We start from the raw sequence: 20,013 nt of genomic DNA on the forward strand, positions 1-20,013 counted from the left end.
TACAATACATTCTATTTAGCAAACGAAAATGTAAAATTCTCTATTTTAGAAGAAAGCTGTGATATAATAACTGAAATATGTATTTACAATATTACGAAAACATAAAATAAAATAAAATAAAATGCAACTAAAGCAACTTTTAATCCAAGAAAACTTCAAAGTTTAAAACTAAATTCTAAGTAAAAAAGGAAACTTTAAGAATTGATAAAGATTTAAGCGATTGTAATGTAAATATTCCGATTTCCTGTAGATTAAGATAAACTTAAAACTCAATTTCAATCATGAGAGAAAAATTTGAAAGATACTTATTGAAGTTCAGTTGATGTGCATAATTCAGGAGAAATAATTATGAATTATTTTTCGTTCCAACAAACAAACAGAAAATGTATTTATTTCCTACATTCCAATGCTACATTCAACACTATCTTACAATTCCAGAAACAGATCCATAAAAGAAATTTTAGCTAAACTTTTATATTTTATTCGAGGACCTTTTGGAAATTCCAACCAAAAAGTATGAAATGAAGAAATTCGTTTTTATTCCAACGATTTTAAATCGAATTGTATTCTTTTTTCTAAGATATTTTTGTTAAATATTGGAATCTAAAAAAAAATAAGAAAATTGCGTCTTAGCGAGTGAAAGCTCGAAACCAGGCATAAAACGGATGTGAAAATTTAAATAAATATTGACGAATTATTAGTTCTTAGATAGGATATTTATGAATTTCTTTAAATGTGTAATACCTGTAAAAACATAGTAAGTATCTATGTTAACTATTGTACATTTTTTAGGTTTAATAAACAATAAGTGAATGAGAATGTTTTCATTAATTTTTTTGTCCTTACGAACTTTTTCTTAAACTTGCTACAAAAAAGGATCATCTTTTCTGGCTACAAATTGCTTTATTTAAACAAATTCCGTATTTCGAGAATCAGTTGCTCTCTTTCTCAATATTTAAGGAACAATTAGGAATATTGCAGTGCATTGTAGCCAAAAAAGGAAGATCTTTTTCTTTTCTTTTCACTTAAGATACTTGCTACCAAATCACCCTACAACAGCAGAATTGATGCTATCAAAATTTAGTTTGCTTTGTTTATCTTCCTATCTCCGTAGAAGAAATATCACGACAAGTGATGACTAGAAAAAGGGCTTTCTTAAACACTGTGAACATACTTTTTATTACAAATTATTTCAAAGAAAAAGATTCATTTGTTTTCATACTATAGGAAAAAATATGATGAATAGAAAATTGTATAACACACTGAAGTGGGGAGCATCTGATTTCCGAAAGATCAATATAAGCAGAATAAAAGAAATGATTGTCTGCTCTTTAATTTAGGAAACGATCTTTTATTTCTGATGATTCCATATGATTTTTTCTATGAATTAAAATAAAACTAAACGTCGTAGGCAAGCGCTCAATTGAAGATAATTTTATTATTTTCAGAAAGAGCAATCTTACATTATTGAGGAGAACGAATTGGAGCAGCCTTTGTACCACGAAAGGCCTTCAAGTGAAACTAGCCCATTTCTGTAAATTCAGAATTCAAGAATCAAGAATGTATAGGAAATATTTTTTGGCGCATTTTATCGAATTTGGTAGGTGAGAAAATGAATCTAAATAACAATCTACAACTTCGTCCGTATAATCATCATCTATTCTGTTATTATTTTCAGCATAAAGCTGAATAAATCCTTAGGAAATTGATTGCTTATATTATAATACGGCGATTTGCCAGAGATAGTTCAAAAGTGAACAGAAATCAGTCAAAATATGAAGAAGAAAGAAGAAACCAAAGGTAAATTTTATAATGTTGCTAAGAGTTACAATTCCACCCATACTGAACAATAAAGTAATGAGTTTGTCCAGGTGACTTGATGCAATTGAGAACAAGGGGGTGCATGTGACGATTTGTATATTTATGACAAAAATTTACTGTTTACCCAATTTAAACTCTCTTACTAAAGACAAAAAGTTTGCCCCAAAACAAACATATACGGGTCATCAATTGTTTCATAAATTTTTGAAAGAATGAAGAATCTTATTGTTCACTATAAACCCCCATGTAAGGCAAAGTCCGTCAAGCGCACCTAAACGCCATCGCTCTTCCTCTGTTCTTGGACGGCCCTCAGCTACTCTACTGCATCCGCATTTCGATGAATCATCCAGCCCAACGCGATGCAGGTACTGCTTGTAGTAATCACTGTGTCCTGCGATGAGTTGATTAATGTGGTACTTGGTTCCCCACATGCCAATTTTGGGAATGACTCTGCGCATCCACCCACCCTTTGACAACTCGTACCATCTGTGTTGCCAGAAACCATATGATTTCGACTTTACCTCATTCCTGCGTCCGGTGTGTCTTTCACTAGAATTTCAACTAGGATCAGACAGCAAAACCTTCTCCAAATCCTGAAGGACCTTAACTCAGACGAATTGTCAGACCCCTATTTCCAATTCCTCGGGCCTGCGGATGGGAAACATCTGAAGAACAGACAACCAAGGATAGTGCGGCATTAAAACCTTTTTTTCCCAATTGGTGGTAATAAAATTACTCAAAAAACAAAAGGTGAGGCAGAGTAGGACCGATAGTCCCTCCCAGGCCACAGGCTATACTCCAGTCTTCAAAAGCCCTTCCTTCTTTATCGCCATCGAATTTTTAAAAAATGGTATCGCAAATCCTTAAGATCTTAAAACAGATAGCGAACAGCTTACGAAGCCAAGAATAACTTGCACTTATCAATCTTGCAAACGGTACGAATCTACAAACAATCAAGGTCTGCCAAAAAATAAATCGTCTCTAGAATTCTATGCCAACTGCATACATATAATAACATTGATATCAAAGCGCTTCAAGTAACTTTTAAGCTAAATTTAAACTCCTCCAAAGCCGGATTTCCGGATACAACGTAATAGGCAAGTCCGGAATGGATGCGTATGGTGGAATCGCCATTACTTTCAGCAAGGATATTTGCTTTCGCAAAATCAAATACCCTTGAGACATGGACATAATCATTACAGAAACCATAATCCTCAATCCTAATCCTATTTCTCTCCATCCATTAATAAAGATCTTTTCACTGCCCAACTCAATAGAGTAACCAAATTCTTAGATATAAGACAAAATGTTCGTGCTAAATTCACTGGGCACTCTATCAACTCCCCAAAGTTTGCTCCCTCGAAAAAATTTTTGGCAATTCCCTCGAGGAAATTATTGGCAGCTCCAGCTTCCGCCTTCTAAACAATGGCAGCCCTACCTTCTTCAAATTCTTAACTGGACCCAACGCGATTGGCTCTGCCCTTGACATAAATCTGTCAAATTTAGTCTCGACCAACTAGCTCTGGGATGCTCTAGAGGAAGAGATGTCTAATAACCAATATCGGCCAAATTCATTAAAAGCAGAAAGTCAACCTAACCAATCACCTTTCTAACGTTTCAATACGTATATCGTATACGTATATCAGAAAAAATAAGAAACCAAATATCACTCTCTATTTTTAAGTCAAATGGCGGGTGCTCGATCTAGAAAAACTAGTGGAGTGTAGACTTAAAACCTCATTTTGGAGCAAACCAACTGGATTTCAGACTCCAACTTATGTCGTCTTTGCCCTAGTAGGATGCAATCATAGCAAATACTGTTGCTGAAAGAATACCCACCATTTTCAACAACTTCACCGTTTTAAATTCATACTCTTATCATAGGACCGACCTTGCCCCCCGCTGTAAGGGGGACGCTTAGCGTTAGCTTTCAAAATTTTGGCAACCGATGCTTCGTTTGACCTCGTTCCAGATGCGCGGTTTATTCAAAGTTTATTTATTCATTCTGTTCCTCGTTCAGGATATCCACAATTTCTATTGCTCTCTGATAAGCCATATAGCTGTCAGGTGGCCCAAAGGTCGACAAAATTATCATCAGGGATTCCCTCCAAGCCATTAAAGTCCGCACCAGCAAAGACCCGATTGACTACTTGGCTCGACTGGTGTCCTGAGCATAGCGGCAATGACATTCAACAGCAGGGGATCCAGTTCCGATCCCTGTGGTACCCCAGCTGTGACGATGTACTCTTTGTCGATCTCATCCGCCTTGTACCAGAGAGTTTTCTTTAAAATGTAATTCTCGACCAGATTTTCCAAATATTCAGTAACACCTCTGTCAGCCAATGCGCATTTATGTAATTCCGTTGCAGCTGGTAGGGTTGAATACGTTTTTCAAATCTAATAGCAACACGGTACAGTATTCCCTGCGCGTCAACGCAACTTTTGCCAGATTTACGAACGTACTTATTGTGCCAACTGTAGAGTGGGCGTGACGAAGCCCATATTGGTGCTCTGACAGGCAATCGCCGCTCACGGCTCCCCATTATTCTAACAGGCAGGCCTATTAGGTTTGGGAAGCAAATCCAGCTTCTACTGCCAGCTTCAAAGCTTTGTTAGAAATGGCATCCAATGATACGGCCTTATTGTCGCCGATCCTACCGCATATTTCTCCTTGGTAACGGTAGGTACTACGCCCCCGATAAACTAGGCCATCGTTTGCTTTTTGCTGCTCTGGTGGGTGAGGAAACAGAATGGCAACAATTTTTTTAGAAGGTGCGAACAGGTCAAGCGGGATGATCAATGGTGCCTTTTCCTTACTCCCCATCAGAACTACCTCAAAGCTTTATGTCGGCATCTTCATACAACAGTTTGAAGCAGTTGCCCTTGATTTTCCAAATGACCTCCTTTGCAGTTGCAAATATTCCTTCTGTTGATCGTTGCTACCGGATTTTTCCCTGAACCTCTGATCAAGCTTCCTTAGCCAAAAACGTGCAGCTTGCAAAGTACCAATTTCGCGGTTCCACGAGTAGTTGGGTTGCGTCTCATCATTCACGGCGAGTGTAGCGTTGAGTGGAGCGTAGAAGGTATATATATAATAATTGGTTTTTGAAATGTGCACACACTATGTCGAGGGTTTCCAAAATGCTTGCTTCCTTCATCTCGAGCGAAAATTCCATTTATATAAGTTGTAAATTCTGAGCCTAAACGAAATGAAATGACGAAACTATGGAGAATATTCATTTTCCTCTTGCGGCACTATGCTTTTGTCCTCTGGAAAGCCAAACTGCTGTCCAGGTCATCACTATTGTACAATGTTACTTACCAACGAAGACTTTTGATACAGTGGAGAAGGATACTTTCTATAATTACAAGCAGTTTAAATGAGGCTTGAGGTGACAATATGATCGTGATGAGGGATCTAAATGCCAAGGTGGACTCTGACAATACCTTGCTCGAACATCTGATGGGAAAGTAATGCTTTGGGGATCGTAACGATAATTGTGAGAGCTTTGTGGATTCCTGTAGCTCTCACTGCCTCATCATTGGTGGCACATTTTCCGAGCATAGAGCCTGCCATAAAGTCAGTTCGATTTCAACTAACCGACACCGTACGAGCGGAATACAAGAGATGTCGATATCGACCTCGTTTGCGTGTTGCATCCGCCAATTGGCATTAGGCCGCCATAAAAATGCTCTTTCCTCGAGTGCTACGCAGGTAGTCAGTTACATTCCGATGGAACGTGCAATGCACTCAAACGGAGACAGAGTTATTCATCGCTGCACCTGCAGTTTTGGCAGATCTGCTACTTTCACTTGTACGGAAATGCTGAGAATCGAAGACCTTTCCTAGAGAATGGAAGAGGGGGACGATCGTTAAGGTTCTGAAGAAGGTCCCCCGGTTTGAATGCGACGATTGGAGGTGCATCTTGCGTGCTTCGTGCCCCCACAAAGATGAAAGCTAAAATAATCTTCAAATGCAAAGAACATATTGAATGCTTGATCGACAGAGAGCAGGCTGGTTTATGCTCTGGATTCTCCAGCATTGACCACAACAGCACCCTATGAATCATTTAGGTGTTTGCTCCTCATCGATTTCGTGAAAGCTTTCGACAGTGTGAGCAGGCAGAGCATTGAAGGCCGCCGATCAATATATCTCAATGCATATATAGGAAGCGTAGTTTCTGCCTACGGTGGCACCAAGCTGGATATCGCCCGACGCATTTACAGCGCTAGATCCTCTTTCGCTGCCTTGTCTGCAATCCGGAAATATATTTGTCTCAACACCAAGGTTAATTTGAAATTGCGAGATCAATCTCATTTGCCTGTGCGGTTCAGCTCCCTCCAATATGCCGGACATCTGCTGCTTCCCGCAACATGCCTGTCGTCCGCGCCCTCTTTCACACCACACCGCATCACACCGAAAGTATATATAAGAATGGGAAGATATTGATTGCCATGATTTGATTCTTCTCGAAAAGCGCTGTTTTCAGGACAAGATCCAAACGCTGCTCGAACTCTCCCAGCAACTTATATTTTCCCCGAACAATTGTTTTCATACGACATTTCTCCAAACCTAATTGCTTGGCAATATCCCTTCTGAACTTGATGGTGATGTCCCACAAGGAGGGAAGTTTTTACTTTTAATGGACGCATTGTTGAATAGGCACAAAGCAGACTTGACATATTCATGCGACGGGTAAACGGATGGATGACCATGAGTTAAAGGAAAGCCAAAAAGTCATCTCGACCAGAAAAGGAATCCCGATCCTGCCTCCATATCGATCGGCGAATTGAGTATATAAAGCCAAAACCAAAGATTAGGTACCATGAATTAACGCTGGACTCGAAGATGAGCTTCTTCGAATATATCAAAGCAGCAGCTGACAACGCTACAGCTGGAGCGTCGTTACCTTCACCCCAGATTATGGACTTTTGTAAGGTTTATTCCCACAGAAATGAAGAATGAGAAGAATAGAAGACGAACATAAATGGAAATGTTGCGCTTGTTTGCGGCTATTTATTTATAAAATGACTTGCTATATCCGTAGTTGACCTAAATTCGAAAGAGGTCATGGTGATGGGGAGTTTAGAAGCAGAAGGGATGAATTAAAATCCAAATAGAAGGAAGGGTTGTCGGCGAAACTATATTCATTTTATTATTGTAGCTCTTTGAAATATTCCCGCAAATATCCATCGGTAGCAACATTTCCATGTTTTGTCGCCTTGTAACAACTCTATCGACTTATCGCCGTCGAGCTCTGTAGGGAAACCTTTACCACGTTTTCTTTTTTTAGAATAAAGTCTCGAAGTGCTTGGTCTATCTCTAAATTTAAAACAATGCAATTTCCAAAACAATTTTTATGCTTCGCCTGAGAATGTAACGAATTTCGTTAATTCACCTTTTAATCGTTTATAACAGGCGGAAATGAAGAGCGACGACACCTATCAACAGTTAAATGGTGTGAATATTCACAGAACGGTCCCGCAAATGGAAAGCAGATTGAATAAAGGTTCATGTACGCGATCAAATGACATTTCAGACAAGATGGACCCACATGGGGCCCTCAGCTGATTTCGCGGCGTTCAATTGTTAATTATGATAATTTAGAAGTAGTGCTTTTGTTTCTAAGTAATAAGTGCCGGAAACTAAGTGATAGTGAGCAACAGACATGCCGCCTTCGGAAGGAACTGAAGAAGAGACGTGGGGCGACTTGGCAAACATTTTGGCCGAACCTCCGGACAGGCGTCAGAAGTGCGAACAATGCAAGTAAGTCGTAAAGTTTTATTATATTTGTCCAAAGATGTAAAGTAGATTTGAAGGGTTGCATTTAACTAGTTCATTATCATCCTCATCTTTTTCTGTTCATTAAGACATCGAGACACACAGTAATTATCTTCGAAATTTGCATGCATTAACACTTTTCTTGTCGCTCAAAACATTTCCTTTTTCTAATAATTTTGTATTTTAATTGCGCTTGTGGTTAAAGAGACGCTTTCAAATATGATTATAATTTTGCATCCTGCCTTATCCGAGTTTGGCCAGTCAAAATTAATGGTTGCATTCCTATAATTTTTGCATAAAAATGGCTTCATTCAGCAAAAAGAAACAAACTTTTTATGAACATAACGAAACCTTGCGAACCACTGGATACTGTGGAAGTTGCTTCCAATCTGCTTGCTTGAAAATGGTAAAGTAAATAAGGAAGGTACAATGACTTATTAGACTGAAAATCTTGATTTTGTTAACCCTCAATACGACGCTCATTGCTTCCTTCCCTTTTTGTGCTAGTCCAAAGATCGATCGAAAGAGCAATCAGTATCAAATCTGATCCTAAAATGGTTCAAATTTTCCATATTTTCCATACAAGCCAGTATTTTTTCAGTCATGTGAGAAAATAGTATTGCGCCGGAGGTCTAGCCTGGAGGTATTCGATTACTTTCGTTGCTGCAGCTCCCGGCAAAAATGAAGCAACGTCTGATGATCTGACGAGTTCGCTCTGCCCACATCGGCAAAATCGGTGGAACAGATGAACTAGAGTCAAGAGGTTGGGCCTCTGGAGATGGCATTTGAACCTTTACAGTCCCGTACCCTACAAAACATACCAAAAAGATATTGCCACCGTGGTGGAATCAAGACCTATTGAATCTCAGGAAGCTGAAGAGGGACGTTTTTAACATTCACTGCTGGCAGTCATACAAGGGCTGCATAAAGACGTATAAGTGAGCCATCAGGACTGATTATTGTTAGAACATCGAAAGTATTGGCAAATCTGTAAGACTCGAGTAAGGAGCTCTTAAAAACTCCGAGAGTCCTTGCACGGAGTGGAGTACTGCGGGTCATAATCCCACTTGAAGGTTATGCAGATCCAGTCGGGAGGGAGGGATTATTCGCCTAATTTTTTTCGGAAGTGGAATGTCTTCTCTAGCTTTGGTTAACGTTGATGTTCCTGAGCCAGCACTATTCCAATGTTATCCCTAGAAATTACCCTCGCAATTACTGCAGAAAAAACTGCTCCGGGTGAAAATTATATGAGTCTGAGGTGAAAATTTGTCGGGCCTTATATGATCCCTTTTTTTTATTGAAATATCTATTCTGAAAATAGTCGGAGCCCGGACTAAAAATTCCGCTTTCCACCCCGCTCTCGTCGGGCCTGCTTAGAGTTCTGATATAATCATCCCCTCCTTCGGCATGGCACTTCCTTGCGTTTTGCTGTCCGACTAGCCCTAGAAGGTCTCGGTCTGAATCGTTCAGTTTCCTCTCGTCTATTGGCAACACTCCCCTGTTCCGTCCTACGCTTCCAGCCTATATGGCTTTTGTGATTCCTTCGAGGTGGGCTTCTCACCCTATGTGTCCTACAAAGTGTCTCTTTTTGGTTTCTCCTTATGCAATTGATGGAGCAGTGACGTTGTATAATTGCCTTCTGTGAACGGTCATCTACCGATCGTGAGAAGTTTACCTTTGCTTTCCTACTTGCTTCTATTATTATTATTCTATTAAGGGAAAGTCGCACCGCGTCCTTGAAGAACTATTGTGCCCCTTTTACTGGTTATAGTGTATCTATTGATAATAGTTCCTCAAGCAGGCCTATAACCGTCAGGAACTTTAGTATGTTCTCTACTTCCAGATCTTTCAGTTTTGCATCTGGTATTAAGTGTTCTCCCAGATGCCTCGACCTACTTTGCACAAGTGCCGGACACTGCCCCAGGATGTGTATAGATGTTTCGTCCTCCTCCTCACAAAACCTGCAGGCAGTGTCCGTAGATATCCCTAGCTTCCCTAGGTCAGCCGACAATGACCAGTGAGAATACCCACTATGATTCGAAGGTTCTTTTTGGTGAGGTTTAAGCAATCCTTTGTGCGCATGGGTTCGTATCCCCCAATAAGCACCCTGGACTGCTCCATCCCTGGTAGGCCCGCCTAATATAGTTCCCTCAACCGTTTCTCTTCATTTCTTAGATTCATAGCCATGCAACCGTTTTCGATTCCACAGAAGGGTTCTGGCCCGTGTAAAGGCGTCCCTGCTCCCTTCTTGGCTAGGTCGTCCGCTGCCTCGTTGCCCTCCAACCCAGCATGGCCTGGAACCCAAAGTATCCAGACCTTGTTGGACGAGCCGAGTGTATTCAGTTTCTCAAGGCATTCCCACACCAGTTTAGGGTTCATCTAGTTGGACCTAAGTGCTTTGATCGCTGCTTGGCTATCGGTGAGAATAGCTATGTTCTGCCCCTTGTCGCTCCTTTGCAGATTAAAGGAGGCACATTTATCTATGACGTATATTTCCGCCTGGAATATGCTAGGGTATCTCCCCATTGGTTCAAAGTACATTTTCCTTGGACCAATGACACCGGCACCCGCTCCCTCTGCTGTGAGGGATCCGTCACACCAAGTAATCAGTTGCTGGTTTAGGCCGTATGTCGCAGCCACGCTCTCCCAGTTTGCCTTGTTACTCTAACGTGTTTAAAACTTCTTATCGAAGTGAAACCCCGTTCTCATGTTATCCCTCGCTATCAGTAATTCGGGATACCGCCTAGAAAGAATATCAATCTTTCTTCGATTTAAGCAGCTCCCCGCCTCACTCATACTACCGGCCATCCTGAATATTGATCTCCTTGCCTGCATCTGTATGTGCAGATGGAGAGGGGTTAATCCCAGAAGGACCTCCAAGGATACCGTTGGGCATGTCCTCATTGTCCCATTGATACACACGCAAGCCAGCCTTTGGAGCTTATGTAATTCTCTGGCTTGTGTGCTGAGTTCGGTTCTTTCTGCCCAGATTACCGCTCCATAGGTAATCATTGGCCTTGCTATTGCAGTATATATCCAAAGTAGTATCTTCGGGCTGCAACCCCATTTTCTTTCCTGCTATGGATCTGCAAGTCATCAGAGCCCTCGTGGCTTTGCGACATGTGTCTTCCAGAGTAATTTTTGGTCTAGCGTAATTCCCAAATATTTGACCTCTGTTTCTCGTTTCACCTCCATATCATATCGCCTCCTAGTGAATGGTACTATGGTGGTTTTGGCTGGTTGATCCGCAGTCCCACCTTCCTGCACCAGGCACTAGTAACCCTTAATTCAGTTTGGATTCTATCACATAGAGTATTTTCATATTTGCCCCTACAGATTAAAACAATGTCGTCCGCGTAGCCCTGGACTTGTATTCCAGTATTTGTTAGCACGTCCAGGAGCTCATCCACTACCATACTCCATCCAGAGTGCCAGGGTGTTTCCCACTCCTTTGCGGCTCAAGGCATCCTGTATCTCTGTGTGCGATGTGTTGTCGAATGCGTGTGGAAATCTATATTTTGGCCATTAGGAGGCGCAGAAGCTTCTACGTTTTAATCGCTGCGGCTTTAGGAAGGTAGCCTGTCACCTGCTCCTCACGAGTGACTATTTGTTGCGAAAATACTTTTGGCAATATAACCAGTTGAAACCTTCTCCGGGATAGCATAGCTAACTGCGGGTCATCTGTTTCTTATCGTTACCCTCGACCCGCACCTCCCTTTTCACTTGTCTCCATTCTTCATGGTTTAGGTCTATCTTGAGCCTTCTTAAGGGCCTCCTCTGCTTTCAGGACTTCTTCAGATAATGCAGATACCATTTAGTATCCGCGCCACTGGAGTCTCTATCCTTCTTGACATCTGATATACTGAACGTAGACGTACTTTTGCTGGTCCCTGCTTTTTGTCTCCGCTTGATGAACCAGTTGATGTGCGATATGGGGTTGCGCTTGTTTGTCCTTTTTAAGGTTTTGTGTGAAACAAAACCTTATTAGAATCGGGACGGTGTCTGTCTGTCCGTCTGTCCGTCTGTCTGTCTGTCACACCCGATTTATTCGGAAACGGCTAGACCGATTGTCACGAAAATTGGGGAGAGTATGTAATCTGGTGATCCCTTTACATGCAGTAAGTGGCGCCATCTTGCGTTAAGTTTAAGGGGGGGTTCCCCGTACATGTGAATGGAGGGTGCAAATTTTTTTTTCACAGAATGTAGCCAAGTAGGGTATCAAATGAAAGGTCTCAATTAGTACTTTTCGAATCTGGTTCAATATTTGATATTATCATAGATGAAACATAGGGGAGTGAGGGTTGAAAATATGAACCACAAAAAGTGTAACAGGTCTCGTTCTCAGAACCTATCCAAGCGAAAAATCTGAAAAAAATCACAGTGGTGTATCTCTACGAAATCTAGGCCTCAAAATACATCCGGTTCCGATATCTGCACAAATAAAGTTAATAATAGTATATTTCCACATTTTAGAAATTTACCCGGCACTCCCCTTATGTTCATCCCAGTACAAAATTTGGCACGCGTATAATGAAGAATATAATGCACAGTTTGGTCAAGTTTCAAGAAAATCCAACTATTATTAACAAAGTTATAGAGGGTGAAACTTTACAATTTTTTGTGAATTTCGTGCACTCTACAACCCGCATGACGTCATCATCACATATCAATTCGTCAATACCACAACGAAATGAATTCTTATGAATTGGGTCGCAGACAATTATTTTGTTTTAGTTTTTTAGTTATTTGTCAACCAGACATGTGTGTATGTAGGTATATAATATATGCGTGCTAATGAACTTTGCGGGTAGTGCCTAATTCAGATAGATATAAGACGTAAATCGGAAATATTGGGTACAATAAATTTAGATACGTGCATATATGTGTATACCAGGTAATAGGCAGTTTGTTTGTTTAGGGTGAGCGTGATATCTATGGCTCTAATATGTACGTATGTCTCGTAGTTTGGAAAAATATGAAGGATTATGTTGGATTTGTAGCTATATACGGACAGAAAAATGTGCGGCTCTTACATAAGATGAACACAAAACCTTTATACCCGAAGCGCGAGCTTCCGGTATTCCGACGTGTTTTAAAGTGTACTCATGAGTATGCAAGTTAGGAAATCCACCGTATCATAGCCCCCCGTAGCACGATAAAGTCAAGCTAACTCACAGAGATGAGCAGTTATTAGCGAGTTTTATTCAATCGATCTAGTTTCGTGAAAGCCTGTATTATTTTGCTGGTCTCGTTCCTTGTGGATCGTAAGCCATTGGGATTGGATCAGGCATAAACAAGAATGCCGACGCCGTGTAGTTAGACCAATCCAAATTGTTGTCCGTAGTATATGATCGTCCACGTGATAACTTGCCTCGTTACAAACGTTTGGCGCCATCAGTTCCTTGCGGGTCTCTTCGTTACTCGCGAATTGGTACGGCTGACAAGATGCTCGGTTGGACCGATCGTATACTTCGCCTATCAATTATTGATAATATCTATATTTTTGATAAGCTTCCGAGAATAAAAATAGCTATTGCTATTTATTTGACGTGCATCTAGTTCGGCATCATTCAAATCATTAAAAGCCGTGACCTGGCCGCGCTGAAATGTTTCAATCTCACTATATATGTCTTCGTTGACTTCGTCAACAACAGTGAGAATTTAATCTAGTACATCCCTTTTCCTTTTCATAGGTATGCGGCTTTCTCTCATAATCTTATTTATCTGCTATCTAAACTCCGTTTGTTTATACTTGAGACGACTTATAAGGGTGCTTCAGTGAGTTGTCTGAAGCATACCATTGATAGCGCACATGCCTCTTATCCAACACGGTTAGTACGGCCGCCTTTTAGTTTTTACGGATGTCCTTTATTGGTAGGTTCACTTCTAACAAATATTGTCCTCAGATTATATAGGAATATCTCATTATCTCGATGTCTATCCCATGCTTAACTTTCGCAATTGATGGCAGTTCGTAGAAACGTTTTGGATAAGTGCAGTTGCAAGTGTAAAAAATCGGAGCATAATGTTTAAACATGGCTTTTTCCCAAGTGCATAGTAAGACTCTGTATCTGTTCGGCCTATCGATAGGAGAGTCATCGCTATTTGTAATTAACGTTCTACGGTCTCCTGGTTGACTTGACGCTTCCGATGACTTCTTGTGGTGGAAGCTGCTACTGGTTATGGTGGCTTATCAGATGTGTCTATATGTAGAAGGTATAAGTTAACCACTCCTGTTTGCTATGATTGATTCGCATGATATTGTACTTTACCATCGTCTCCAGGGTGAACTGCTAACGGCAATTTATTCGGGGATGAATCCTGTGAATGATTGGGTTTGTTTCCTGTTCATTTTGATCTTTTTTGTAAGGGTTTGCAAGCATTCCGTAGTCCACCTTTCCCAAAAGATTTGGTGGATTTGTCTTAGTTGTTGCCATTTGTCGTATAATGTGACTAGCGATTTGTTGAATTTGGGCAGCGCATGCAACGAAAAGATCGCCAAGGTATGATCTAGTTTTGATGTTAGAAAATGATACAAGCAGCCTTGAATTTAATCGGCTTTGAATTGCGTGTATCTATCCCGGCTTCCCAAAGGTCTCCAAAGTGGCAGCCGGAATGAATCCCGATGTTATGTTAGCCTTTGCGGATATATTTACAACTTCTTCCGACCCTCGAATTTGATTGTTGACACTTGCGTCGGTTAGTGCATCGTTTATACTTCGCCAGCAACGCTTCCGATGTCATATGACGAGCATCAAATTCATAGCCTCAGTGACCACGTATACAAAGAGACATACGTAACTTTCCCAGTGCTAGTACGGTCTTTCGAAATGCGAGTCTTGAACAGTCCAGCATATTCTACCCAGTAATTCAAGAAAGGGAGAGTTAGTGATATTCTTATTTCATGTAAGTCGCCCATTATTGGCTGCTTTCGGGAATAATAGTTCTTGAAGCATATCAGACGGCGGTGATACTCTTTCCAAACAATTTTCAATCATACACTATCCAATAACTCACCCGTAGGTAATTTCTGAAGTTGTTTATTGTACCATGTGAGCTTTTCGTATAAGTTACATGGTGTTGTCAAGAGATTCTCCTTGTCAAGATATTGCAGAATTTTTAAGGAACTGCACCAATATGTGGGTTTTTTTTGGGAGTAGGGTAGGTGAATGCGTTTACGCACAGAGTGTTGGACTCCCGCAACAGTACGCTGGCGGACTACCAACTAAACACCTCCCTGTCATCAGAGAACTAGCCTGAAACCGTTTGACACATTACTTCGGGCTAGCCCTCCCGCTCTCCCGGCTTTGGGAGCCTTCAAGTCAGGGAATTCCTTACACCAACGGGAGAGGAGGGGAGGAAGAGAGTTGTTAGTTCAGGGAACTCCTTACCGTCCGATCCCTCTACCGGTCGAGTTCAATCTTCTTCGTAGTAAGAAGAGCCCGAACATAATGCGCAATACGATTCCAGCTGCCAGCGCTCTTCAGCATCTCTCTGACAATGTTGTCTGGAGAGAGCTCCTCTGTGTCTGCATAAAGCTGCTGGCGGAGGCCGTCCCACCTCTCGCAAGAGAAAAAAGTGTGTTCAGCGTCATCCGCCACTCTATTGCAGAACACACAATCAGGAGATCGCGCCTTCCCAACCCTGTGCAGGTAAGACTGAAAACCTCCATGCCCACTTAGAAGTTGGGTAAGGAAGTAATCAATCTCATCGTGCTTTCTGTTCAACCATGGGTCTAATTTGTCGATGAGCCGCGCAGTCCACTTGCCCCTTGGCTCATTTTGCCAAGAAAGTTGCCACTCGTTAAGGGTGCGTTGACGTTCTTCACGGACAACCACTTCTCTTAAGTTTTCGCCCTTACGGCGATAGATAGCTTTGCGCTCCTTGGCAAGGAGGGCAACGGGGATCACTCCCGCAATCACCATCACAGCCGATTCGGAGACGGTGCGATAAGCAGACGCCACTCGCAAAGCTCCCCGCCTCTGCACTTGAGCGAGGCGTTTACGATGCACCTCCTTGTCAAGGGCATCAGCCCATACCTCCGCACCATAGAGAAGGACGGACTGCGTTGCTCCCATGAGGAGACGTCTCCTAGTTGATATAGGGCCGCCGACATTCGCCATTAGCCGACTCAAGGCCGCGACTCCTGCTGCAGCCCTGTCCGCGGCTGCTTTGATTTGCTCGAAGAAGCTCATCTTCGAGTCGAGCATTAAACCAAGGTATTTAACCGCTGGCTTTGACTCTATAGTCAATTCGCCGATCGATATGGGACGCAAGGTCGGTATTCTCCTTCTGGTGAGGATGACTACTTCGGTTTTTTCCAGCGCAAGGTTGAAATCGTGAGCAGTCATCCATCCGCTTACCCGTCGCATCAATATGCCAAGTCTGCTTTGCGCCTGTTCAACAGTGCGTCCGGCAACAAGTGCCGCAACGTCGTCTGCATAATCGACCAGGCACGACTCTTCGGGCATATCGAGTCTCAGCAGACTATCGTAGGAAGCGGTCCGGCCCTAGGATGGATCCCTGCGCTACTCCCGACGTGATTTCCATCCTCCTCTGGCCCTCTAGCGTCTCATAGAACAGGGAGCGGTCTTTCAGATAATCCCTCAATATCCGCAAGAGATAGCTTGGCACGTGAAAGGAGTTCTCTAGTGTGTCTAGCATATCTGTCCATCTTACGGAATTGATTGAGATTGGCGGCTGTGTGCCCTGGCTCGATTAAACGCATCTACGACCTCCATAACAGCATCCACTGTAGATTTCCCTCTTCTAAACCCGAACTGCCTTGCGGATAAGTCCCCGGCAGAACGGATCGCTTCAGCGAGTCTACCCCTGATGAGCTTCTCGAGCACTTTTCCGGCCGTGTCAAGCATACACAGCGGTCGGTATGCAGACGGGAGCTCCGGGTCTCCTTTACCCTTACTGATCAACGCGAGTCTGGCCACTTTCCAGCGACAAGGAAAAATGCCCTCCTTCAAGCACGCATTGAACGTTTCAAGCAGCAATTCTGGCCGTTGGCGGAACACCAGTTTGTAAACTTCCGCCGGGATGCCATCAGGACCTGGCGCCTTCCTGTTTTTCATAGTGAGAACCGCTTCTTCGAGTTCTCCCATTGTGAAAAGGGGGCAATCCACGACGCTTTCCGCGCTATTTACATCAATACCCAATACGTGGGTTGACAACGTCTTCAAAAACGTGGAATGAATGTTGAGAAGGTTGAGATTCTTTCTGATGACCTAAGAAAGATTGGACACAGAAAGTCTACGTTTAAGATAGGAGTGCTGATATCCAGCTCGTCGAAATCTTAGACTCATGTCGTGAACTTCGTGGATTTTGCGGGCCGTGGCGGGCAACGCGTCCAGACACCCCGCATCCCAAGATGCCAGGATAGCCTGTATGCTCTCCATACAGGTCCAGCGTTACACGGACGACATTGGTTTAATTTGTAGGAGCAAATATGAAGATACTTCATGTGATAGAATCCAAACCTGACTAAGAGTTGCTAGTGCCTGGTGCAGGAAGGTGGGATTGCGGATCAATCCAGCCAAAATCACCATAATACCATTCACTAGGAGACGTAAGCTTGATCACCTGAGAGCCATAAGGTTACATGACATGGAGGTGAAACGAGAAACAGAGGTCAAATATTAAGGAATTACGCTAGACCACGTGGACATGGAGATAGGGTCTGGTAGTAGAGCTGTTGGTGTTGGTTCGCAGGCGTTTCCCAGGTTTTATGTTCCATCGTGGGTACCAATCCACGTTTCGCCCTGGGACCTATACTACCCTTTCACCTTTGAAGGTCTTTATCATGCCTTTGTGGCTGCCCATTTCAGTGTTTTTGTAAGGATTATCTGAATGGACTTTTGCTTTCTTTTTTTCTTCTTACAAAAGCAATAAATAATGGCCTTGTATATATAGAGAAACGGTGAAGGGACGGAATAATCGACAATCGTTCATTTAAAATATTTTTTTTTTATATTTATTAATATTATATTGATTTGCTTCCGCAAAAAATACCTCGAATTTCATTTAACATTTCTTTTTAGATTAGATTTAGATTTTTATAGATTAGATTAGAAAGAAATAATTAATTAGATTAAAAGGCATGTCAAGAACTGCAAATTTGTATAAATACTAATTTTGAATGAACAATAACTAATTAGTTCCAAAACTATTTCGTAGCCGAGAGCCACGTTAAGTAGACAATTCGCTTTCACACACTAATTTCCTGAATTTCGAAAAATCTTGCTTCGTTTCATGGAAATTCATCATTTCCTAGATTTTTCGCTTTCGTGTTTACATATTTTTTTTTCGTTGCTTTCTTGTACTAATTCCATCTCCTTTCATTGGTTTGTCATACTAAACTCATCACATTATGCGTATTTAATATATAATCTCTGGACGTAATTTTTCTATCAAATATTGACATTTAAAACGCATTTTCTTGTAGGCGACCAAAAGTAGTCTGTTGGTGTCACGCGCTCCCGAATCCAAAGCTGTCACCGAACTCTCGTATTATTCTCTTGCAACATCCCGCCGAAGAGAAGCGCTGTTTGCGTACAGCACCAATGCTCCAATTAGGTTTAGATCCTGGCAAATGCCTTGTGTTCAAAGCAAAGCGATTTCCTCTTCCCAGGCATGGTCCTGAGTTGGAGGAAATTTTAGAATCATCAAATAATCTGTTATTGTATCCAAGTAAAGATTCTATCCCAATAGAAAAAGTTGATAAATCAAAAGGTCCATTCAATTTGATATTAATTGACGGGACATGGCCACAAGCAAAGGCCATTTACGCCAGTAGCCCTATTTTACATCAAATGACGCAGGTTAAGTTAGTCTCCTCCGGTCAGAGTAATTATATTATAAGAACGCAGCCCACGGAGGGTTGCTTGAGTACGCTTGAAACGGCTGCCGAGAGTCTTTCGATTTTAGAAGATAACGTAATTTATCGAACGAAATTGATAGAACCTTTGCATACTTTGTGTAAGTATCAACTTGAAAATGGTGCCGTTGAGCATCAATCTAAAGAATTTCTTATAAAAAACCATCGGTATCCGAAATTAATAGGGAAACGATTGAATAAGTTACTAAAAAGTACTGAAATTGATAAGAGCTGAGTAAGTGTTAAGATTAAGAGTGAGCAAAGTTGTAAATTAAAATGTTTATATTCTAAGAAAAGCTATAATATATAGAATAGTTATTTTTATCAAAAACTGTTTATTTTAATGTAGAAGCGTTAAAAGTTATAGATGCCAGGTAATGTCGGTAAGAAGTTAAAATAAGGGAGGAAGAGATTAGATGATCGTCTTATTAGGTGGTGATTTTAAAATGCGAGGATAATTGGAAGTAAATAAATTTTGGATAGGAACAACCCCAGGTTCTGGTTTCGTCACTAGAAAATATCAAGGAAACTTAGCATCAAAAGCTCCTTATACCTTAACGCGAATTTACGGCAGAATAATAGGATCAACTGGTCACTGAAAAAGGCAAACCATTCTTATCTTGACATCCATGAAGAAACCCAATCCCAAAAGTTCTTTTTTTGTGATGATATACTGTGACAGGTCTGCCACAGGTCAAGGACTACCTCCATAATTGTAAAAGGTGCAAGACGTCAAAAACCTTCAACCCAACGCTCCGACTTCCAATAGGTAAAAAATGACCGGCCCATAAACTAGATCTCGCGCTGGAAACATTGCTGCAATAGTTCTTTTCGATTTTCTCTCGAAGTTTTCGTTCGTGGAGTCGATTAAACGGCTTTCTGTGTTTGAAATCCTCGAATCGATAAAGTTTGATAATGGGATACCGTTTAAGTCTGTCGCTTTTAACGATCTTTTGAACCAGTGTTCAGGCTGTCCCGGTCACAAGCGGGGTCGGCTCATCGTGATCGGTTCTATCAAATGTCTGATCAGGATGCAATCGCGAGGCTTTTTAAATCCCCATCCAGCGTATCAAGCCACCGTTGTTTCGGCCGGCCTTTTGGTCGCTTACCATCGACTTCGATGTTTAAACCAATCAGGGTAAGTGAATTTTCGTTAGCGCTAATTACGTGACCATACCATCGAAGACGCCTCTCTCGTAGTTTTTCCACGATCGGTGCAACCCCAAATCAATCGCGGATATCCTCATTTCGGATGTGATCAAAACGTGTCACGCCAGTCCAACGCGACATCTTCGTCTCCATTACCGCAAGACGTCGTTCATTGTCTTTTATAGTCGGCCAACACTCAGAACCATAGAGGGCAACAGGACGGACGACATTGCGGTAAATTTTCGATTTGAGACGTTGGTTGATGCGTCCATCATAAAGAACACCAGTTGTGGAACGCCACTGGGAACTTTGTCGACGTCATAGGGGAAATAAGCAGAGCACCATAGAATCTCCTTATTTAGCTGTTGATTTCTTA

The 20,013-nt window shown here is 41.7% G+C and overlaps 1 protein-coding gene across 1 annotated transcript; it reads left to right on the forward strand.

The window, feature by feature from the left end:
- Positions 1 to 7,356: 7,356 nt before the first annotated feature.
- On the forward strand, positions 7,357 to 18,819 carry LOC119659177 (tRNA-uridine aminocarboxypropyltransferase 2). The gene is made up of 2 exons (XM_038067134.1): positions 7,357 to 7,588; positions 18,057 to 18,819. The coding sequence occupies exons 1-2, from the start codon at positions 7,491 to 7,493 to the stop codon at positions 18,721 to 18,723; spliced, it is 765 nt and encodes a 254-aa protein (XP_037923062.1). The 5' UTR covers positions 7,357 to 7,490; the 3' UTR covers positions 18,724 to 18,819.
- The last annotated feature ends 1,194 nt before the right edge of the window (positions 18,820 to 20,013 follow it).

This window comes from Hermetia illucens, chromosome 6 (genome assembly GCF_905115235.1).
Source record: "Hermetia illucens chromosome 6, iHerIll2.2.curated.20191125, whole genome shotgun sequence".
Taxonomy (NCBI): domain Eukaryota; kingdom Metazoa; phylum Arthropoda; class Insecta; order Diptera; family Stratiomyidae; genus Hermetia; species Hermetia illucens.